Genomic DNA, 24,949 nt, shown 5'->3' with positions numbered 1-24,949 from the left:
GCGATGAATCGAAATCTTGCCTCAAAATTGTTCTATCAGCTCTGGTTTTCGAGATATTCTAACCGTTTTTGGACATGTTTGAGGTTATGTAGCCTTGCAGATGTTTTCTTTCACCAAAATTAAAGGATGGCATCTTTAAATACAAGTCTTCTTCTTTCAAATGGCGTTGAGTTTGCTCAAATATAATTTTTTTTCGCTGAGATATCGCATTTTGAAATTTTCATGTTTGTGGTAGTTTCTAGGGGTTAGGGGATACGGGAGTTGATGAGTTAACAGTTAAGTTGGTTAGCCCACTTGTGGTGTGAGATATCTATATAAATAAAACTTATGCCCTTATAAACGTTTACAACTCAACTCTGGTTGGGTTGAAATATCGCAATTTGGTATTACCGATGACAACTCAACCTGTCATTAAAATGTCGGTTGAGTTGTCTAGTCTAACAACTTTTTGTGGCATTACCGTTTAGAACCTTGTGTTGGTGTAGTTGTCAAAGACGTCAAAATCTTACAACTGATTACTAGCAGTTGCCTCATACAATTTTGCAGTTGTTTTGAAAAAATGTTAAGTTTTAGAAGACGGTTCACCACCTAATTTTTAACAAAAATTTTCAAAAGTTGGTATAAAAAGACACGTTTCGACCGCCGATTTAAGAATCCGACAACAAAAATTAAAAATAAAATTTAATTAAAAATTTAATTTTTGTCATATCATTTCGGTTCAAATTTTCATATGGTTGCATTTTACCAGATTTTTTGTACACACTATTGCAGTAAGGCGTTGGACCCACCCAGGGTTATTTTTACAAATCGCGGCCAAATGCCGACAGCACAGAAAGATCGTCTGTGCAAAAAAAAACTGTGGATCGGGCCTCATATTTCGGACCCTCTCTGGGCCATTTTCTGGGTTTTTGTAAATATTTTTCGACAGAAATAAAATTTTTATTTCCGCTTTCGAAACCTAAAAACGGAGTTCAAAAGCGTCTTTTGATACCACCTTTGATAAAAGTTAGATGGTGCATGGGATCATAAAATGTTACAAAAAAAAAAAAAAAAAAAATTTAAAGCCGGTAGTTAAACCTTTTTTAATCAAACAATAATCGACAATTTTGTACACATTTATAGAGAAAACAACGTTTACACGAAGGATTGCATTGAATAACTTTTTGACTTTATGGAGCGACATTCCGAAGTTGGACGAGGCTGGCCGCAGTTCGGATGCAGCCAAAATAGGTAGAATTATGTGAACTGTTTTAGAGTAAAATACAACTTTTGTTGTTTGGGTTTTAATCCACTTCGCACAAATATGCTCCTCAATAATATCTAAAACCAGTCCAACACCAAAATCATTTCCATAGCATTTTTGATAGCTGCCGTCAGCAAGGAATCGGAGTGTGGCGAATAATTTTAAAATAGGGGTAAAGCCTTCCCTCGAACGCGTTTGCGGAAATGGTTCTTAATTGTGTTTAGTAATGAGCAAAATGCTTCCTTTCAAATCTGCAAAATAACTTCATTTGAAGCTCATCTTTTGCAACTTACAACATTTTCTTACTTGGTGCTTGGTAGTTCCAAGGGATTGGAATGATCACGCGAATGTTTTTCGTATTCGCGAATTGTTAATCACCAACATTTTCGCCATTATAAAATAGATTTCATATCATATAATATCTTGTAATAACAAAATCATTTTTGCAAAGGCTTAAATTTTCGCCACAAATTGATCAGCTGTCCATTTATCTGTCAAATCATCACTTTCTTAGGCTGGCAGCACCAATTCAACTTCAACTGAAATAAGTTGTAATTCGTAATACCAAACAGGAGTTGAGTTGTCTGAAAGTTGAGTTGTTTTAATTACAACTAACTAAGTTGAGTTGTATACCGTAATAGGCCCTTTATTTTAAGAAAAATATGCGAGTAAACTCTGTCCCCAGGGTTAAGTGGGTTAGCCTGCTTGCGGTATGATCGGGGTGGTTTCTAGGGGTTAGGGCTGTGTGTGACTTGGTACCCGAGGGTTAGTGTAGGGGTGTGGTGAGTTAGCACATTTATGGTGTGAGACAAAATTTTAAGAAAAATAAGACTCAATTCAAGAAAATTAGTAATCGACTATATCATGTCTATGTTATCTCAATAGATTTTCAGGTGTAGGAAAATGTAGAAACATGAAAATTTCAAAATACGATATCTCAGCGAAAAAAAAATTAATTTAATAATAATAATTTTTCTTTACAATACTGTTTCGCACAGTTATGTAGAATGATTTCTCACCATAGTGAAACTACTTTCCACCACAGTGTTTTGTTAATATTTTCCACTCTTTCTAAGACATTGATTTTACCATGGTCGTGCTGACTCGGAAAAGAGGGCCGATGTAAATATGTCTAGAAGTCATAGAAGAGAGAAGCGTGATACCGAATGCTGCGAGTGTAAGGAAAAGGCTGATGTGAATAAGCGAAGGATTAGATGAGGAATCCGTTACTCCAATCGAGAAGGATGTAAGCTCGATAAAATAGCAATAGGAAGGGACTATCCTTAAGCAAAAAAAGTAAGAGTTGCGTCCATCCATAGACTCTTATGCAAAATAAAATCGGAAGGTCTAATCTTGGCTCTTTAGTCTGAGTACTGGTATAAGCCGTAGAATAACGGACGACAACTACTGAATCAGGTGATGTCCCACTCAGTATTTGGAAAACATGTTTTTCGCATCATCCTTCGGCCTTTGCGCGGCATCGCCAGGAATCAACGAGGGATATTTAATTATGGACTGTACGGCCTTCATGCATTATGTCGATGCCTCACTAATAAAAAAAGATGATAAAAAAATTTTAAGGACTACCTTTATATAAATGGACCAAAAAATATAAGGCAATTTTTCCTTTAATACAGACATAATCTTGTTGAATTTTGACTAAAAAACTTTAAGAATAGCTCTTGTAAAATAATTTTGGGATTTAAAACTATAAAGGTGGAGCGCAATCTTTCAATTTAAGGCAAATCATGTACTTGGGATTAACTAATTGATTATTTAAAATTTAAGCACGCGCTCTCCTTTATAATTTTAAATCCCAAAATTCCTCTACAAGAGCTATTGTTAAAGTTTTTTAGTCAAAATTCAACAAGATTATGTCTGTATTAAAGGATAAATTGCCTTATTTGGTCCATTTTTATAAAGGTAGTCCTTAAAATTTTTTATCATCTTTTTATTTTCACTTTTTTAGTGATGCCTACAAAAAGGCATTTGGAATTTTGGGTTCTGACACACGGCTCTAGCTCACCGGCAAGTTACTCAAAAATCGATCGCAAGATTCCCCTCGTTTTTCAGGGATTTGTAGATATCTCAATTAGCACGCCACCTAGCGCAACTTTGTGTTCTATAAATTGTATTGTTACCAAGCCTCGAACTGTGTGCCAAGTCTCTAGGTCACCGGGAAGTTAGTTAAAAATGAATTGAAAGATTCCCAAATCAAAATTAATTTTCTTAATATCGATCCATGCGCCACCTAGCGAATTTTTTTGGATCAAATATTGCATTGTCACAAGGTTCTGACTCACGGCCTAAGTTTCAGGTCTCTAGCTCACCGGGAAGTTACTTAAAAATCGATGGCAAGATTCCCTGCGTTTTTCAGGGATTTTCGTTTATCTCGATTCGTCTGCCACCTGGCGGCATTTTGTTTTCCACGAATTGTAGTGCCACCGACTCGCAAACTATGTGCTAAGTTACAAGTTTCTAGGTAACCGGGAAGTTATTTAAAAATGGATTGAAAGATTCCCAAATCAAAACTAATTTTCTTAATATATCGATCCATGCGCCACCTAGCGAAATATTTTGATAAAATATTGCATTGTCACCGGGTTCCGACTCATGGCCCAAGTTCCAAGTCTCTAGCTCACCGGCAAGTTACTCAAAAATCGATCACAAGATTCCCTTCGTTTTTCAGGGATTTGTAGTTATATCAATTAGCACGCCACCTAGCGGAATTTCGTTTTGTGTAAATTGCATTGTCACCAAGCCTCGAACTATGTGCCAAGTTTCAAGTCTCTAGGTCACCGGGAAGTTAGTTAAAAATGGATTGAAAGATTCCCAAATCAAAAATAATTTTCTTAATATATCGATCTATGCGCCACCTAGCGAATTTTTTTTGAACAAATATTGCATTGTCACCGGGTTCTGACTCACGGCCCAAGTTTCAGGTCTCTAGCTCACCGGGAAGTTACTTAAAAATCGATCGCAAGATTCACTCAGGGATTTTCGTTTATCTAGATCTGTCTGACACCTGGTGGCATTTTGTTTTCCACGAATTGTAGTGCCATCGACTCGCGAAATATGTGCTAAGCTTCAATTCTCTGGATCACCGAGAAGTTAGTTAAAAGTAGATAGCAAAATTTCTATTTTAAAATTAATTTTCTGTATATCTCGATCCGTGCGCCACCTAGCGGATTTTTTTACTTGCATTATAATGTCTCCCAGATCTGAACTATGCTCTAAGTAGCAAGTGTCTAGCTCAACGGGAAGTTACCGAAAAAGACTTCCGTGGGTCAAAAATTCGTATGGAAATGAGGGGACAAACATGAAAGCGACTTAATATAAAGGTAAAAAAAAATGCAGAAAAAAGTGAAAGTGATTAAAGTTTATCTCGCACCGAAAGTGTTCCTATTGTTAACCGCCTGTGAAAGCAAACCAAATGGAGACCACCTCCGTGTTGGAATTATTTTTTGAAGGAGGTCCTTGGCGTGTTCGATGGACTTCAGTAAAGGTGAATGGTGCGATGATCCTCTCTGTGGTTTTGCGCCTTGTGGCAGACGGTATAAGTGCCGCAGCGGACCGAACTTATATTCGGCAAAGGAGTGTCACGCAGGAGCGTTCCACAAAGGAGTGTAACAATCGCTGAACAAAGACTACCCACTAGTCAGTTAATGGCTTTGATTATACCCGTGGAAAGGTATTGCTATGTTAAGAGCCGACTAAAGTTTAAAAATCGAATTGTAATCATGACCGTAGGGGCTATCGCATAAGTTATTCAAGACCTGCCACGCTCCGAAAATACTCGATAAGGTAATGAAATTTCGATCACTCTGCCTACTGAAACAGCTGGCTATAAAAAGCACATACTGTATGTGTTCAGATACTTACTCTTCGTGGCATTGGTAGAGACATCACAACAAGCGTCGCCTTAGATGAATGCTCCACAACTAGCTCATGTATGCGTAACTGACGATGAGTCTTCTCTTCCAACGAGTTTAGCTCTTCTTCGATGTGACGCATCTCATACGTCGAACTATGACAATAACTTTGTATGAGCTGCCTATGTTTTACCATCGTTTCCATGCGTGGCCTTGTGTTTAGGCCTTTGAGCATTATTAGCTCGGAATATTTAATACGGAACTTTTTGAGTAAATTTGCCATGCTGTGGAAAATAGAGAAGTGTAAATATAAATTATTAAATTTACTTCGTAATTAACTATATATTAAGCTCTATACTAATTGAAAGTTCAGCTCTTATTGAGCAGGAGGTCATGCAGTTCACTCTAGTGCCTCCTGAATGTGAGAATTAAAATATTTGTTACTAAAATTTAGAGGAGCTTTCCCGGAAGGTCTCCAACTCTTTGGCGTTCCACAGACTCACTAATCCCTTGGATTCACTTGAGAATGAGGAAGATGGCTGCATGGAAATGCATTTTCAAGAGATTTCGGAGTACCAGAAGCCAGTACAGCGTCAGTTACTATGAACTTGCTGACACTGCATGTGCTTGAAACAGCCAAGTCTTCCTCTACCTGCCTCGCCCAATTCATCTAGGTCTCCCAATTCCTGTGCTTCCGAATACAGGTATCTATAGATATTGTGACGAATATTAGCAACATTAAGGGATACTATCATCTCTAAGCCGATACTAAGCAGTAGTATAACAAATCAATCATTATGTCTACACATATGTACATACAAGCAGCGGAGAGATACGCACAAACACATGCATATATCTGAGATACTCACAAAAGTATGCAATCATCGGTGGAACTATTACTCACATATACACGCGCATATGTCTATGCGAGATAGAGATATACGCCGCTGATAACGCCGCCGCCGATTTTGGTCGTTTTTCGCACGCCGCCGCCTAATGTCAAAAATATCGGCGTGGCGGCGCGGCGTCCGGCGCGTTACTATATTTTCTACTCGTTTAAGACTGTTTAGGCCATTTATTGTTCATGTCGAAAATTGGTCGGATATGGTCGAAAGTGGTATCAACGGATGCGCATCACTGCCAGTTATAAGAAACTAATTGCGAAATTTAACTCTTTATAACTATTCAAAAGTCATTTAAAATAATAGGCGCTTTCCATGTCAGCTTAACACGGATTTTGCATCACCCAATTCAGCAAGTTATTAAAACAAAATACTATACGAAAAGTTATATAATAAATTTATATGCTCACTTTGCATTTTTGAAAAAATTAATAATGAACAATTAATTCAAATAAAATGACCCAAAGCGAACATGTTTTTAAATTGTCCTCAAGAATAAGCGAAATCAGTGATGCAAAATCCTTTAGTAGGTTTTAGGGGCATAAACACTCCTTTGAAATTATTCTTACCTCATACTTAAGTTGAGGATATATGTACCTCTGAGAAGGGTTTGAAAAATCACTAAGTCTTGCATTCAAACATCTGTTGTTTATTTTCGAAACTATACAATAGCGTCTGAAATGTTAATTTTGATTTTCACACTTCATCCTTCAACAGCCAAGTCTCCCGGTTTGACATTTCCTAAAGTTGGCGGCCCTATCCAAAACTAGTCCCTTGGAGTGAATCACATTGATTATAGCCTATCAACCAAGTTTAAATATCACCTACACGTTACGGCTCCTTTTACAATTGTGAATACGTAGGCACATATATCTACCAGGTGAGGCTTTTTCCTTCGCAAGAACACTCAAAGTGGTGAAGCAAAAGTTTTCCCAAGACAGTGGAACTAATGAGCGTCTGTGATACTACCCTAACGTAGTGGACAGTCGAACTTGTCTGAAAACTGAAGCTACGCGGTCATACTTAATGAGCTCCTCTATCGTAAGGCCGGAAAACAGTAGTTAACAACTTTCAACTTAAAATCCGTCGACTTTCATTCTAAATTTGATTTAACGAAGACTATTGAAATCTATGTTGTGAACACAAACGTCTGCAATCTTTGGTCTACATTTCAAAATTTTATCCAGGGTCCTTGTAAAATTTTAATTATGTAGATGTGCCGAGGATTACACGATTTTCACCCATGACGGAATGACATCCACTTAGACTGCTTATGATTTCGAGGGCGGCATCTTTGGCCGAATAGTCACTCCCTAGCGTTTCAAGGTGTAGCTCGGCAGCATAGCGCGACAAAAGCATCCGTTGGAAAGTCTTCGGAGCTACACCTAGAGCTTCTAGGAAAGTGACGTCAACGAAGGTATGAGTTCAAAGTCGCAGTCCTATAGCTTCTGTACTGGCATATGGTGTGAGGCTCAGGAGGCGTGGTAGCGACTGGTGGTAGGGATTCCTACTGTTCGCACATCGGAATTTGTAGCTCTTAAAAACAGCCGAAAAAACTGGAGGCGCCCTGTGCCACTATAGTCATGAGTATTAATAGACCATTCATAGCAACCCTAAGTCTCCTTTATGCGTGACCGCCAGGGAGCGACAAATGATTTAAAGGAATTGTGTTCGCGACGATTATTAGGAGTTAACCCTAGGTGAAACTACGCTTTGCACGAGATATACAGGCAAAAGTGTGACTATTTTATGTATCTCTATTTCTTTTCAGCAGACGCAGCAGTACCAATTCCAAAGACCGGGGTTAGGTTCGTAGCCTCTCTGGAGCATGCGAACGAGGGACAATCCCTTCGCAAGGAGCTACTCCTGAAAATTTTTGAACGGTCTGCGAGATTTTCATGCAAAAACCCCGGATCTTTCCGAAATGGCCAACACGTTGATTTCCTTAAATACATATAAACAAACCCTTTCCTAAATATTATTTTTTTAGATAGAAAAATCAAGCTTTTAAAGTAAGAACACCGGCGTACCCCGGCGCGCCGCCTACGCCGCCGCCGCCGATATATAATAGAGCCTACGCCGCCGCCGCCGATAAAGTGATCGGCGTAAACCTCTAATGCGAGAAGCTATAATCGTGCATCTGTAGTTTATAGCTGATAACTAAGTAGTAAATTCTAGAAGAAGAAACGCCTAAAAGTATGCGAACGACACAGCAGAGAGTATGAAAGGAGCGAAAGCTGAGTAAGCATGAATCAGTTTGATTTAAGCACGCTATCAGTTGCGAAGTATAAGTGTTATTGTGAAGTATTTTCAAAGTAGTCTAATAAAGACCATTTTGCATTATTGAATATTGGAGTTATTTATTCAACAGTTTAGCGATACGAACGTTAGTACAAGGTTGCAAATAAGCGGAATTTCCCTAAATTCGTTACAATATACTTTCTGGGACAGAGCGTCTTCGACCATTGGCATACCATGAACTAGCCAGCTAGTTTTGGTGCTTTTATTTCTTGCACTCATAATAACTAACAATCGGTCGGCAACACGGACAGGGTCATACATCTTTCGGAGAACTTTTTCCTCGAATACTCCCAGGGCCATACCATAATCTCTCGACACAATCAGCCATACATCAGGGCAGTTTAAAGCGAAATATTTGTTCATCAAGAGAGGGCTTTACTTTTAAATTGCATACTCAGAGCTGGCTTTCCTTAATTCGATAGTCGACACTCGTCTGTTCGATACCTCAGTTCGATATCGAACTTGCTATTTACAAAATGGTTTATTAGTCCAATAGATAAGATTTAGAGTGAAAAATAAAGAAATTTTTTCTAACTTGATTCTTTATTTAGCGTTTAACCGTTCAAACAAGTTTAGCTTTTCAACAAATAACGCCAGTCTCCTCCACTTTTTGCACCAAGAAGAACATACAAGGAATCGTAGATAAGCTCCACTAGGCCTTTCCAACATAGGCCAGGCCTTCCACTTCCTCTGCTTCCATAGGCGGCTTTCGATAAGAACTTTCCTTTCAATTTACACAAATTCGCAGTAAGGCTGCGTGTGTCATTAAGTAGAAACTGTCCTACAGCCCTTATATTCCGTTTAACCCCAATCTCTCTTATGATCTTGGCATAAGGTGCCAGGAGGACAAGGATTTCCTCAGTTAAGGTCCAAAAGGAGACAAGGCGACTCAGACTTCTGGTGCTTTAAGTTTTTTGCCATATGTAAAGGGGGTTTGTTTTTTGATCCCTCTCAACTTCACTTAGTTTTTCAATATGGATTACGTAAGAAATATCTGGAACATACGCCCTCCCAACCTAACTCAACCTTGTATTGGGCTACCCATTTTCACTTCACCTAACGTTATAGTTCGCATCAGCTATTTGTCTTCCAATAGTACATACTTTTTCTCCTCCATCTCCTCATCTTTGCCATGACTCAATGCAAATACGCGTAATTTACAGTTTTGGTAGTTTGAACGCAGCGATAGGATATATGGCAACAACATGGTAAGACCTTTAAAAGCAGAGAACAAATGAAATAAAAATATATGAAAATATTATTTCCACCTCTATCTTACTACGTTCGGAGTTGTGTACTTACCACCATCGTCATAAAGCCAAAATACGTCAATACTGCCTTTTGGTTGTTTGCGTAAGAATACTGTCACTGCGTCGAGTACATCCTTTGACACTTCGGATCCACCTTTTGTAAGATACTTGATACCGTCATCATCACTAACGGTATATTTGCGAGAGCTTGTCATATTTGGCATAGAAGGTGCTTGTGATACCGAAAATGAATTCGTACTATCGATGCCGGCTAAGTTTAAATTTGAGTCAACATGTAGCAGCTCTGAGGCTGCATTTGCTCTTGGCACCAATGCATTTGTGTAACCTAATTCGTTGGCATTATGTACATGTCGGCCATTGCTAGGAATTGCAGGATTCAATTCCGAAAATTCCAGTCCATTTGGTAGACGTAAAATGACGACACCCATACGTTGAGAAAATGCGTTACTAAAATGGAAGGGTTAAGTGAGAAAACGTCTTAAAAAGAAAAGTTGTGCAGGGTTGTGGAACTCTCAATTGACATCAGAATCAGTGCGGAGACTAATGAAAACGCTAATCTATCTGAAATATATCGGGAGTTTTGTTCGCACGCTTGATGGGGTATTTACCGAACCTTGTTTGATGGTATAGAAGGAAATAATCTGCCGAATGGAACGGTGGGCCTACCTAATTAAGGCTCCTGCCAACTATCTAAACCTGAGCTCGGTGATGACTCATAAACGACCTGAACCTGCATATTCGGCTAAAACATTTTCGAGTAACAAGGGACCTGTAATCTTTTCTCTTGCACAGGCATGGACAATCTTAAGCCGTTTTTACAACCATGCGAAACACAATGACCCTCAGACAATTCTAATCAACTACTGTGTTTTGTCGGATCCGCAGTGGCGCGCGAGTAAAATTGGCAAATCATCTGACAGCCCACGGTGTTTAACGCCAAGAGCCAAGTCACTAATAGCCTATGAGAAAGACCTAAGCGTCCAAAACTATTATTTGTTATTATCTACCAATGGGTAATAGGCTAAAGCGGTCACGTTGCTCAAACAATGATCAAGGGTTGGTCGTATATGACGAAAGAAAAGAAGGCATTGTTTCTTTATTGCTTTCGTAGTTCCCATATAACTTGCACTGCAGCTCCTAGTTTGATGGACACGATCTGATGTTCTCTCAGGTGGCGAAAGGGTGCCCATAAGCAACGATCTGACAGGAATTGCTGTCTCCGGCTTATTGAGTCTATTATAAACCAGATTTTTACGATATGCCAAATCCTGGAGAAGTCCCTTCTCTTTGCCGACTGCAAGCGTGATCTGGAATTACCTGTATGCATCTTTGTCTGAATTTGAGTTTCCAGTCTATACTTTAAACAGACGAATCGCAATCGTGTGTGGATTAGGAGGCGAATCAAGTGGGTCTCGCGGTGAAAGATGACAAGACAAAGTAGCCATGTCACTTTAGACTGATATAAACTCTAAACTGCCAAGAACTTCCGACGGACTGAATGGTATAGAATACTCAATATGGTCATATTAAATCGTTTCCGGGATGGTCGGGTTAGTACTTTAATGGTGCTTATTAACAGAACCTACCGGATCTATATCCGACAAAAGAACATCCTACCAACAACAATAAACACAGGCATGAGAGTTAACTAGACGACCCAAGGCTCGAGATGTGATATGCGAGCATTCTAGATGATTGTAGTGAGATCAATGTGTAGAAATTGATGCTCTACAGTTCTATAAAAGCCGACGCAATGCAAATAATGGCGATTGTAACTCGCTGTAAGTGAAGTATTGTGAAGTAAGATAGTGTGATTAACTTGACAAAGCAGTGAAATGAACCGATACCAATAAACTTACAACTCGTTAATCTTTCTACACGATACCAAAATATTTCTTAAGTCTATGGGAGAAAAAATAAGATGACTACGTGAGGTTTGCGTGTGCTACTCTATTCGCAATCTTGACGGCAGGTGTTTTTCCGCTTGGCTCTGAAGATGTGCTCCTAGATCTATTGTCAACATATTGTGGCGAATTTTCACATCACTAAATAAATGCACAACCACAAAAATATTAAATCAAGCTACATAAACACATTAATCATCATTTACACATGTACATACAAGGCAGCAGAGAGATACTCACCATCAGCCGAAGAAGTACTCACATATACACACGCATATGTCTATGCGAGAGACTATAAACTACAAACATACATATGGCTGGTAACCAAGCATGAAACTCGCGAAGTTACTAGACGTTAGGAGAAATGGATGAACGAGAAAACAGAGAGTATAAAAGGAGCACAAGCTGAGTATTCAGTAATCAGTTTCATTGAAGCACGCTATTGGTTGCGAAGTGTAAGTGTTATTGTGTGTACTTTCAAAGTAGTCTAATAAAGACCAATTTGCATTATTGAATATTGGAGTTATTTATTCAACAATTTAGCGATACGAAGGTTATTAGAAGGTTGCAAATAAACACAAATACCCTAACATATCTAATATATATATTATAAATGGCAAAGTTTGGATGTGAAGATGTTTGGATGTTTGGATGTTTGGATGTTTGGATGTTTGTCCAGACGTTTGTCTTTGTGACTCAATCACGCAAGAACGGCTGGACCGATTTGGATGAAATTTTGGACACATATAGCCAATAGTCTAGAAGGATCTACTAACTATATATTTTTGAAAAGGGGCGTGGTACCCGCCCCCTAGGAACAGTTATAATTTAATTATTATATTTTTTCGTCTTTGCGACTGAATCACGCCAGAATGGCTACACGGATTTTGACGAAATTTGGGACACAGACAGTAGTCTACTAGCGAAATTTTTTTCGAGCATGGAAAGAGGGGTGGGGGTCCCACGACCCCTTCGAGAAATTATTTTTCAATAATTTTTACACATTATAACTTTACGTATACTGGCCTTCACCAATATCACAGACTCAAGGGGTCAAATAAGTCGAGGGCTTACAAAGTAAGCAGTGACATCCTCCAACCCCCCCCCCCCCCCCTTTATCTTCCCCTCTGGTGTAAAATCTATAAATTGTTATAACTCAATATAAATTTTCTCCTAAATCAATAGTTTTTGGTATCTGGTACATACAGAACGAGATCTAGACAATTTTGGAGGAACGATCAGTGGTCCTCTCCTCTACTCCCGCCATCCGCCCTCCATCAATTGTTTTTATTAGCACGCTTTTATTAGCTTTACCTGTATGTTTCTATGTAACTTTTTATTCGCTCCAATGCGCCTGCTGCCTTATTAACATGGTTTTATAATTAGCTTCACCTTATTTGTAATCCCGTAAGGGTCATATCGAGACCCTCCGGGATCATTTATGGATGGTTTTCGGGATCGGTCCGGGATTACGCCGGGGTAATTTCGGGACTTTTTCGGGACTATTTCGGGATCATTTTGGGACCCTTCCGGGATCATTTCTGTATAGTTTTCGGGATCCGTCCGGGATCCCGTCGGGGTTATTTTGGGACATTTTCGGGACTATTCCGGAATCATTTCGGGACTATTTCGCGATCATTTGGGGACCCTTCCGGCATCATTTCTGGATGGTTTTCGGGATCCGTCCGGGATCCCGTCGGGGTACTTTCGGGATCATTTGCGTACCTTCGAGAGATAAATTCTTGATGGTTTCCGGGATCATTACGGGACTTTTTCGGGGTCAGTTTGGGTCCTTTCCGTAATCATTCCTGGATGGTTTTAGGGATCCGTCCGGCATCCCGTCGGGACAATTTCGGGGCTATTTCGGGATCATTAAGGGTATCTTCCGGCATCATTTCTGGATGGTTTACGGGATCCGTCCGGGATCCCGTCGGTGTCATTTCGGGACCATTTGGGGTCCATTCCGGCATCATTTCTGGATGGTTTTCGGGATCCGTCCGGGATCCTGTCGGGGTCATTTTGGGACTTTTGCGGGATCATTTGGGGTCTCTTCCGGCATCATTTCTGGATGGTTTTCGGGATCCGTCCGGGATCTCGTCGGTGTCATTTCGGGACCATTTGGGGTCCATTCCGGCATCATTTCTGGATGGTTTTCGGGATCCGTCCGAGATCCTGTCGGGGTTATTTTGGGACTTTTGCGGGATCATTTGGGGTCTCTTCCGGCATCATTTCTGGATGGTTTTCGGGATCCGTCCGGGATCCCGTCGATGTCATTTCGGGACTATTACGGCATCATTTGGGGTACCTTCCGGCATCATTTCTAGATGGTTTTCGGGATCCATCCGGGATCCCGTCGGGGTCATTTCGGAACTTTTTCTCGACAAATACAGGATGATTTGGGGAACCTTTCGGCATCATTTCTGGATGGTTTACGGGATCCGTCCGGGATCCCGTCGGCGTCATTTTGGGACTTTTGCGGGATCATTTGGGGTCTCTTCCGGCATCATTTCTGGATGGTTTACGGGATCCGTCCGGGATCCTGTCGGGGTCATTTTGGCACTTTTGCGGGATCATTTGGGGTCTCTTCCAGCATCATTTCTGGATGGTGTTCGGGATCCGTCCGGGATCCTGTCGGGGTAATTTTGAGACTTTTGCGGGATCATTTGGGGTCTCCTCCGGCATCATTTCTGGATGGTTTACGGGATCCGTCCGGGATCCTGTCGGGGTCATTTTGGGACTTTTGCGGGATCACTTGGGGTCTCTTCCGGCATCATTTCTGGATGGCTTACGGGATCCGTCCGGGATCCTGTCGGGGTCATTTTGGGACTTTTTCGGGATCATTTGGGGTCTCTTCCGGCATCATTTCTGGATGGTTTACGGGATCCGTCCGAGATCCTGTCGGGGTCATTTTGGGACTTTTGCGGGATCATTTGGGGTCTCTTCCGGCATCATTTCTGGATGGTTTACGGGATCCGTCCGGGACCCTGTCGGGGTCATTTTGGGACTTTAGCGGGATAATTTGGGGTCTCCTCCGGCATCATTTCAGGATGGCTTACGGGATCCGTCCGGGATCCTGTCGGGGTCATTTTGGGACTTTTGCGGGATCATTTGGGGTCTCTCCCGGCATCATTTCTGGATGGTTTTCGGGATCCGTCCGGGATCCTGTCGGGGTCATTTTGGGACTTTTGCGGGATCATTTGGGGTCTCTTCCGACATCATTTCTGGATGGTTTACGGGATCCGTCCGGGATCCTGTCGGGGTCATTTTGGGACTTTTGCGGGATCATTTGGGGTCTCTTCCGGCATCATTTCTGGATGGTTTACGGGATCCGTCCGGGACCCTGTCGGGGTCATTTTGGGACTTTAGCGGGATCATTTGGGGTCTCCTCCGGCATCATTTCTGGATGGTTTTCGGAATCCGTCCGCGATCCCGTCAGGGTCATTTCGGGACTATTTCGGGATAATTTGGGGTACCTGCCGGCATCATTTCTAGATGGTTTTCGGTATCCGTCCGGGATCCCGTCGGTGTCATTTAGGGACCATTTGGGGTCCATTCCGGCATCATTTCTGGATGGTTTTCGGGATCCGTCCGGGATCCTGTCGGCGTCATTTTGGGACTTTTGCGGGATCATTTGGGGTCTCTTCCGGCATCTTTTCTGGATGGTTTACGGGATCCGTCCGGGATCCTGTCGGGTTCATTTTGGGACTTTTGCGGGATCATTTGGGGTCTCTTCCAGCATCATTTCTGGATGGTTTTCGGGATCCGTCCGGGATCCCGTCGATGTCATTTCGGGACTATTACGGCATCATCTGGGGTACCTTCCGGCATCATTTCTAGATGGTTTTCGGGATCCATCCGGGATCCCGTCGGGGTCATTTCGGAACTTTTTCTCGACTAATACAGGATGATTTGGGGAACCTTTCGGCATCATTTCTGGATGATTTACGGGATCCGTCCGGGATCCCGTCGGCGTAATTTTGGGACTTTTGCGGGATCATTTGGGGCTCTTCCGGCATCATTTCTGGATGGTTTACGGGATCCGTCCGGGATCCTGTCGGGGTCATTTTGGGACTTTTGCGGGATCATTTGGGGTCTCTTCCAGCATCATTTCTGGATGGTGTTCGGGATCCGTCCGGGATCCTGTCTGGGTCATTTTGAGACTTTTGCGGGATCATTTGGGGTCTCCTCCGGCATCATTTCTGGATGGTTTACGGGATCCGTCCGGGATCCTGTCGGGGTCATTTTGGGACTTTTGCGGGATCATTTGGGGTCTCTTCCGGCATCATTTCTGGATGGTTTACGGGATCCGTCCGGGATCCTGTCGGTGTCATTTCGGGACCATTTGGGGTCCATTCCGGCATCATTTCTGGATGGTTTTCGGGATCCGTCCGGGATACTGTCGGGGTCATTTTGGGACTTTTGCCGGATCATTTGGGGTCTCTTCCGGCATCATTTCTGGATGGTTTTCGGGATCCGTCCGGGATCCTGTCGGGGTCATTTTGGGACTTTTGCGGGATCATTTGGGGTCTCTTCGGGCATCATTTCTGGATGATTTACAGGATCCGTCCGGGATCCTGTCGGGGTCATTTTGAGACTTTTGCGGGACCATTTGGGGTCTCTTCCGGCATCATTTCTGTATGGTTTTCGGGATCCGTCCGGGAACCTGTCGGGGTCATTTTGGGCCTTTTGCGGGATCATTTCGGTTTTCTTCCGGCATCATTTCTGGATGGTTTACGGGATCCGTCCGGGATCCTGTCGGGCTCATTTTGGGAATTTTGCGGGATCATTTGGGGTCTCTCCCGGCATCATTTCTGTATGGTTTTCGGGATCCGTCCGGGATCCTGTCGGGGTCATTTTGGGACTTTTGCGGGATCATTTGGGGTCTCTTCCGGCATCATTTCTGGATGGTTTACGAGATCCGTCCGGGATCCTGTCGGGGTCATTTTGGGACTTTTGCGGGATCATTTGGGGTCTCTCCCGGCATCATTTCTGGATGGTTTTCGGGATCCGTCCGGGATCCTGTCGGGGTCATTTTGGGACTTTTGCGGGATCATTTGGGGTCTCTTCCGGCATCATTTCTGGATGGTTTACGAGATCCGTCCGGGATCCTGTCGGGGTCATTTTGGGACTTTTGCGAGATCATTTGGGGTCTCTTCCGGCATCATTTCTGGATGGTTTACGGGATCCGTCCGGGACCCTGTCGGGTCATTTTGGGATTTTAGCGGGATCATTTGGGGTCTCCTCCGGCATCATTTCTGGATGGTTTTCGGGATCCGTCCGGGATCCTGTCGGGGTCATTTTGGGACCTTTGCGGGATCATTTGGGGTCTCTTCCGGCATCATTTCTAGATGGTTTTCGGGATCCGTCCGGGATCCCGTCGGAGTCATTTCGGAACTTTTTCTCGACTAATACAGGATCATTTGGGGACCCTTTCGGCACCATTTCTGGATAGTTTTAGGGATCCGTTCGGGATCCCGACGGGGTCATATCGGGACGATTTGGGGTACCTACCGGCATCATTTCAGGATGGTTTACGGGATCCGTCCGGGATCCTGTCGGGGTAATTTTGGGACTTTAGCGGGATCATTTGGGGTCTCCTCCGGCATCATTTCTGGATAGTTTCCGGATCCGTCCGGGATTCCGTCCGCGTAATTTCGGGACTATTAGGGGGTTATTTGGGGACCTTTCCGGCATCATTTCTGGATAGTTTTAGGGATCCGTTCGGGATCCCGACGGGGTCATATCGGGGCCATTTGTGGTACCTACCGGCATCATTTCTGGTTGGTTTTCGGGATCCGTCCGGGATCATTTCGGGACTATTTCGGGATCATTTGGGTACCTACCTTCATCATTTCTGGATGATTTTCGGGATCCGTACGGGATCCCGTCGGGGTCATTTCAGGACTTTTTCGGGATCCGCCCGTGATCCCGGCGGGGTCATTTCGGGACTATTTCGGGATCATTTGGGGTACCTAGATGGATAGTTTTCGGGATTCGTCCGGGATCCCGTCTGGATCATTTCAGGACTTTTTCGGGATCATTTGGGGTATCCTCCGGCCACTTTTCTAGATGGTTTTCGGTATCCGTCCGGGATACCGTCAGGGTAATTTCGGGACTATTTGGGGATAACTTGGGAACCTTTCCGGTATCATTTCTGGATAGTTTCCGGGATCCTTCGGGGATCCCGTCAGGGTCATTTCGGAACCCGCGACTAATGCGGGATCATTTGGGGACCCTTTCGCCAACATTTCCGGATGGTTTTCGTGATCCGTCCGGGATACCGTCAGGGTAATTTCGGGACTATGTGGGGATAACTTGGGAACCTTTCCGGCATCATTTCTGGATAGTTTCCGGGATCCGTCGGCAATCCCGTCAGGATCATTTCGGAACTATAAGGAGATCATTTCATTTTTCATCTTTCTTTAAGGGGATCACCTTCCAGCATCATTTCTGTAACTTTTGGGGATCCGTCCGGGATCCCGACGGGGTCATTTCTGGCCTATTTCGGGATCATTTTGGGGTACCAACCGGCATCATTTCTGGATGATCCGGGATACGTCCGGGATCCCATCGGGGGAATTTCGGGAATTTTTCGGGATCATTTGGGGTCCCTTCCGGCATCATTTCTGGATCGTTTTCGGGATCCGTCCGAGATCCCGTCGGGTTTATTTTTTCACTTTTTCGGGAAAATGTCAGGGAATTTCGAGACTGTTCTTGGATCATTTGGGGATCCTTCAGGGATAATTTCTGGATGGTTTTCGGGATCCCGTCGGGGTAATTTCGGGACTTTCACGACTGTTTCGGGGTAAGTTGCCCTTAAAGATCATTTCTGGGTGGTTTTCGGGATCCGTCCGGGATCCCGTCAGGGTTATTTCGCGCCTTTTCGGGACTATTTCGGGATCATTTTGGGACCCTTCCGGGATAATTTCTCTATGATTTTCGGGATCTGTTCGGGATCCTTTCGTAGTTTTTTCGCGACTTTATCTGGGATAAATTGCGGACCCTTTAGAGATCAATTCTGGATGGTTTTCGGTATCGGTCTGGGATCCCCTCAAGGTCATTTCGGGACTTTTTCGGGACTATTTCGGAATCATTTTGGGACCCCTCCGGCAAAATTTCTGGGTGATTTTCGGGATCTGTCCGGGATCCCGACGGAGTTTTTTCGGGACTTTTTCCGCACTATTTCTGGATTATTTGCGGACGTTTCAGAGCTCAGTTCTGAATGATTTTCGGGATCTGTCCGGGATCCCGTCGGAGTTATTTCGGGGTAATTTTGGGACCCTTCCAGGATAATTTCTTCATGATTTTCGGGATGGGTCTGAGTTTTTCGTGACTTTCGGGACTATTTCGGGATCATTTGCGGAACCTTCAGAGATCAATTCTGGATGGTTTGTGGACTTTTCCGGGGTCATTTGGGGATCCTCCAGAGTCATTTCTGGATGGTTTTCGGGATCCCGTCAGGGTCATTTCGGGCCTTTTTCGTGACTACTATTTCGGAATCATTTTGGGACTCCTCCTGGATAATTTCTGGGCGATTTTCGGGATTTGTCCGGGATCCCGTCAGAGTTTTTTCGGAACTTTTTCGGACTATATCGGGATCATTTGCGGACCGTTGAAGAATCAAATCTGAATGGTTTTCGGGATCCGTCCGGGATCCCGTCAGGGTCATTTCGGGACTTTTCGTGACTACTTCGGGATTATTTTGGGACCCTTCCGGCATCATTTCTGGATAGTTTTCGAGATTTGTACAGGATCCCGTCGGCATCATTTCGTGACTATTTGGTGTCATTTAGGGACACTTCCGGGATCATTTTAGGTCTCTTCGAAACCAGTAATTCAGCACACATGGCCGTGGATTTACGGCAAATTACTCGTAATTAAAATTCGGTATGTTTTATCTTTAATATATCACAGCTTTTTCGTTCCATTTTTAAATGAATCCTGTAACGAACTATTACAACTATAATTAAAATTTTTTTAATATTTTAACCAACTAAATACCCGAAAAAGCAACACTGCTTTTATTTAAAAACTTCTTTTTGGTTTTAGCTAATTGTAGTTTCACTCCTTTGTTCTATGAGTAGTAATTCTTTCACCCCTGTCATATCAATTAATTTAACTTAGAAACAAAATGTATTTTTTTTAATTCGAAAAAAGTGTATTGTACTATTCATGTAAGCGTGCCCATCAGCTCAGTTAGTTCTTTTTTTTACTGTATTAAAAAATAAAATACATTGACAGAAAAAATTTTTAAACAGACAACTTGATAAACAGGCTAACGTGAATAGCACATATATTTCATTTTCTCCTTGCGGACGGGGCCGCGGGTAAAGGCTAGTATGTATATATATGTAAGTCCATTTTCGTTTATTGCTTTTTGTTTGGTTTTAATTTTTGGACATCGTTGAAATTTTAAACAACTATTTTTATAATTGCATGTCAAATTACGTTGGTAAATTGAAAAAATATTTAAATAAATGCAGTTTCACCCCTGAGGAAGCTAAGGTGCTTAGCGAAACGTTGGGACGTAATAGTGGAGTTTTACTTGCACTAAGAGCAACATTATGGTCAAGAAAAGCCTATCATAACACAAAAATACCCTAAATTCGTTACAATATCTTAATTGGATGTAAGAGGCGACTGCCTTCACTGAGCTAGGCTCGATCCTCCAAGCTACTTTGATCTAGGCCTTATGAAATTGGTAACAGTGTCGAGACTTTTTACTTCGACATTATTAGGTAACCGATTGTTTTGAAGAATATCGTGATCAAATACTAGAACGATTATTTTTATCACATCCCTTTCCAATATCTCTGATTATCTATTGAACTCCACAACAATCAAGATTCTGTATACTTACTATAAAATATTAAAATAATTCTCAACACATTGCCGGCGGCATTGTGCCCAATCTGTTTTGTAGCCCATCAGTACAATATTTGGGGTCAACTTTCCGAAACCAGTTGATTTAATCAATGCATTAACTCCCTCCTCCATTGGCAAACCATCTATGACATTATAGAAAGCTTTAATTTTCCGAGCATCCAAATATTTTTGACCATCCTTTATAATGCTCAAACGATTCTTATATCCCATGCTCATCTAAAACCAAAACTAAAAATTACGAGCGATTCTCGAGTATGATTCAGCTTTTAGTTTCAATATGGACTTACCGGTACAACATTTCCGATAAACATCAGTGAATTGTGTCTGGTAAGCATATTGCCGAAATCGACTAGCGGCGGACGACTACTTGGATCACCACAGAGTACCAAAATTTGTGGATGATAATTTTTGACATGATCCGAAACATTTTGCAAACGATGAACCGCAGTCAATGTGGCTTTATATTGTTGTTCTTGTGTTGACGAGCCCCAATTAGCTTCCGGTTTCCGATACATAACGATCAGATATAGGGCAAAAATGATGACTAATGTTATGAGAGACGATATCCAATCGATCAGGAACATAATAGCTATGCAAAGAATAAATCCAAATAAACTGAGCCATGTGTTGTAATACTAAAAATTGAATCAATAGATAAGAAAGTTTTTAAAACTTTTTATAAATTGCACGCGGAACTCGCATTTGAAATTACCTTGAATGTCGGACGCCAACCGAGTGGTTTCACGAACGATGCATGGAATGTACAAAAGTTTATTAACGCATAGGATGCCAAATAAAAGTTGGAAATTAGTGGAGCAATTACATTCAATTCGCCAATTAGTAAAAATCCAGCAGATATGATGAAGGTTAGTACATAACCCCGGTACGGTTCGCCATGTTTGCCATAAGGTTTGGAGAAAAAAATCAAACCAGGATAAATACGATCAATACCCAAAGCTTGAACAAGACGTGGTACAGACAGAATGTTGGTTAGAGCAGTACTTAGCGTAGCCGCAAAACAGCCAGCGTAGATCAATGGACCCCAAACAGACATAAGTTGCATAACGGAGTAAGAATTGTGCAGCCCATATTCGCAGGTCTGTGAAAAGAGAAAAATGTATAATTTTGATGACGTACAGGTTATGGGTTCCATTAAATTTAGTTCTTTCAAAACACGGCTACTGTAACTGTGTGAACTCCCCTGAAAAGCCCGAAAAAACCTATTGCTAAAATGTAGTCCTTGACTAAGTGCCCTACGGAACTCACAAAATTAAATGTCTCTATAGTGTAAGAGGCGAACTTACATATCATATACATTAGTACAACATGGTCGCTATAAAAATACGTCTAGACCCATAGTACAGGACCAACTCACAATTATAATAGATGAGTAGCGCCCAACGCCAACAGAGCTTTGAATACAAGGGCGGATTTCCTAATAGTGGTATGTGTGAAAAAGGAGAATGATGAATCAGAGTTTGGCCATAAAACTTATGCGTGTGATGCTTACTGTGATCAACCAAGCAGGAAAGAATTCGACATAATGGAGAGGACAGAAAAGTGTCGGAAATCATGTGCCAGTCCTACCACATCACACTTATTAATCAGATTTTTAGCCGAAGCAAAATACCCAAAGGTTACACTGGAAACAACCCTCTCTGGCACATTTTGCTTCTCGCACTCGGCCTTATGGCTTAAAATGGAGCTATCTCCCAAAAGAGCACACGGTCATTTAATGCTTTGGTGGGCTCAATTGTCACCTAATCATCATTATTAATAGACGCTTAACCGCTTAAGCGATTTTGGCCGTTTCGTAATAAGTAGAGCCAGCTATTGCTGTATCGCGATAACTGACGCCCATTGGGAGGAAGGTCAAGTCTTCCTCCACCTGCCTCTCCCAACTCAGTGGAGGTCTCATCCTTCCTCTGCTGCCAAACTACAGTGTCGACTGAAATTTTTTCTTCACCGGAGCGTATTCGTCAATTCGCGTAACATGACCTAGCCAGCGAATCTTTGGTTTTTCATCGCTGCACTATCGTCATATCTGCGTAAAACTCAAACAGCTCATCATTATACCACTTTCGGTACTCGCCGTCATAACGTACAGAACTATAAATCTTCCGGATAACTTTTATCTCGAATACTCCAATAGCCATTTCATTTTCTATCGACACTGTCCATGATTTCGAGCCATACATCAGGACAGGTATGATGAGCGACTTGTGGAACGTGATTTTTGTTCGTCGAGAGAGGACTTAACTTTTCAGTCCAAAGTAGCACTTGCTGTCAAGAGTTACTCTCCGTTTGATTTCTAAGCTGGCATTGTTTTTGCTGTTAATGCTGGTTCCCAAATATAAAAATCCTTCACAGTTTCGAATTTATATCCGCCAACAGTGACGTGGTCGAAGCCCTAATGCGCCAATTCTTTCTTGGATTGCAGCAGGTACTTTGTCTTGTCCTCGTTTACCACAATACCCACTTTTTTGCTACTTTATCCAGAGAAGACAGAACTCACAGCGCACTTTTCTAGGCTAATAATATCAATTTCACCAGCATACGTCAGTAATTGTACGCTCTTATAATAGATTGTACCATCACGGTTTAGTTCTACTGCTAGATCAATTGTCAGCTACGGTCCTTAATATGGTTGTCGAAGACTACTCAAAGATTAGAAATCACCGAACTGAGCAAGCTGTGTCGACTGTTTTGTGGCGGCATAAGAGAGCGGTCAGGACGTTCCCTGCTGTTGCACTTAGTACAGTAGTGGAAAACTCTTTCATTTGAGGTCTCGACATTATTAATTACAGTAGAATTATTATAATACAAAGTCCTTAAAGCCTTGTGGGTTGATATAAGTTCGGTGTGAATTGTCCAGCAGGACACTGTGAAATGCGATACCATATTAATTTCCCAATATATGGAGTAAACTACAACAATATGCACCCACCTAGGCTGAAGCGTTTGAAGCTCTACTGAAGTTGGCAGAACACAAGGTTCCAAGCATGTGTGAGCGGTTTTCAAGAAAATAAACAAAAAATGCCCCATTGAATTATATCTTTTCAAAAAGAGTGTGTAGCCTATAAATGTGCGTGAGTTTTCTGTCACCTTAATGTAGAAAAAGTCTCTCTCCGACTGTATGATGTCTTGTTGTTGTTGTAGCGATAGCTTTAGGGAGTGTTATCGATGTGATGGTCCTTTGCCGGATACAGATCCGGTAAGCTCCGGTAACACAGCACCATTAAGGCGCTAGCCCGATATCTCGGGAACGATTTATATGGCGACATTAAACCTTTAGGCCATCCCTCCCTGCCCACCCCCTAGTTCCATGAGGAGCTTGGGGTCGCCAGAGCCTCGTCTGTTAGTGAAACAGGATTCGCCGCGGATAGGTGAGGTTGACAATTGGGTTTGGAGAAGATATATATTGCGCTGGAAAACTGAAGGGTTGCGCTACACAGCCCCTTGAATCTGGTATTTTAGGCGGGTCTTACGACAGGCATACATGTATATGTATATTCTGACCCCCTAACCCGCTGGATTGTATGATGTCTTCTTATAGAAAGGCTTGTATCGACAGAAGTAGAAAAAGGAAGAACGCAAATGTTAAGAATTATGAAAGATATACCACGTTACTAGGTACTATCGTGCACTGGGCGAACGACTTAAATTCCACGCTCATCAATTGAAGAGTTCAGGCTTGACGTTAAAAACTCGTATTAAAGCGTGGATATGAAACAAGCCCATGTCTAAAGCTACTTATAGTTAATACAATATTTTTCTTATGCTGAGTTGAAGGCTGAAACAAAAGCCTCTTGGAGACATTTACCGACTTACTACTATAGTCTTGAGGCTTTTATTTTATCAGGCTTCTGTGATAGGTCCAGCATACTGACTAGACTATACTCCTGTCAATGTTAATTTCAGAACTTTAATCTATTCAAAGATGGACAACCTACGGCTTCCACTATCCAACAATATGACAGTCCGTTTCTTCAAAAATTGCCGCCGTCAACTCCACACTAAGTCTCGAAAATACCCATGCATCTGGGTCATATTTGTGCTGTCCCTTAAATTTTCACTATGCTATAGGATTTTTCAGGTCAAATGAAACTATTTACCAGTCAAATGAAACTTTTTTCAAAGCAAATGAAACTTTTTTCAAAGCAAATGAAACTTTTTTCATAGCTAATGAAACTTTCATCAGAAATACGTTTTCTGTTTTTAAGTGATTATTTTGTGATTAAGCTAAAGTGACTGTGACATCACATAAACTGTGAAAAAGATACAGACTTTGATTTTCAGTGCTATTTTATTTACTGAATTTCATTGGGTGAACAGCTAAAGTTTTAGCCAAAGGTAAGCTAAAGCCGTCTGCAGCTGCCATATGACCATCGTAGTATAAAAATAAACAAATACAAGGCGCGATCACTTCCGAAGTTATGTTAGGCCAAGCTTCACTTCCAATTTCCGTCGTGCTCCTTTTAATTTTTCCTACAAATTGGAGGAACGGGTCCTATATGTTTTATGCCGACTCTGAACGGCATCTGCAAGGTAGATGAGTATTCACTGAGAG

The 24,949-nt window shown here is 42.0% G+C and overlaps 1 protein-coding gene across 1 annotated transcript in view; it reads right to left on the bottom strand.

Annotated features, from left to right (window-relative positions):
* The window catches only part of NKCC (sodium potassium chloride cotransporter), an 87,621-nt gene that overhangs the window by 549 nt on the left and 62,123 nt on the right, over window positions 1-24,949 (bottom strand). Inside the window, exons 6-11 of the mRNA XM_067792014.1 lie at window positions 21,092-21,478; window positions 20,667-21,014; window positions 20,354-20,595; window positions 9,621-10,036; window positions 9,422-9,533; window positions 5,126-5,399 (exon numbers count right to left, since the gene is read on the bottom strand). Of these exons, the coding sequence (XP_067648115.1) occupies window positions 5,126-5,399; window positions 9,422-9,533; window positions 9,621-10,036; window positions 20,354-20,595; window positions 20,667-21,014; window positions 21,092-21,478 (1,779 nt within the window). The remainder of the gene's footprint in view (window positions 1-5,125; window positions 5,400-9,421; window positions 9,534-9,620; window positions 10,037-20,353; window positions 20,596-20,666; window positions 21,015-21,091; window positions 21,479-24,949) is intronic.

This window comes from Eurosta solidaginis, chromosome 1, assembly GCF_040869045.1.
Source record: "Eurosta solidaginis isolate ZX-2024a chromosome 1, ASM4086904v1, whole genome shotgun sequence".
Classification (NCBI taxonomy): Eukaryota; Metazoa; Arthropoda; class Insecta; order Diptera; family Tephritidae; genus Eurosta; species Eurosta solidaginis.
The sequence above is the reverse complement of the archived record's forward strand: the minus strand, read 5'-3'. Positions and strand labels throughout refer to the sequence as shown.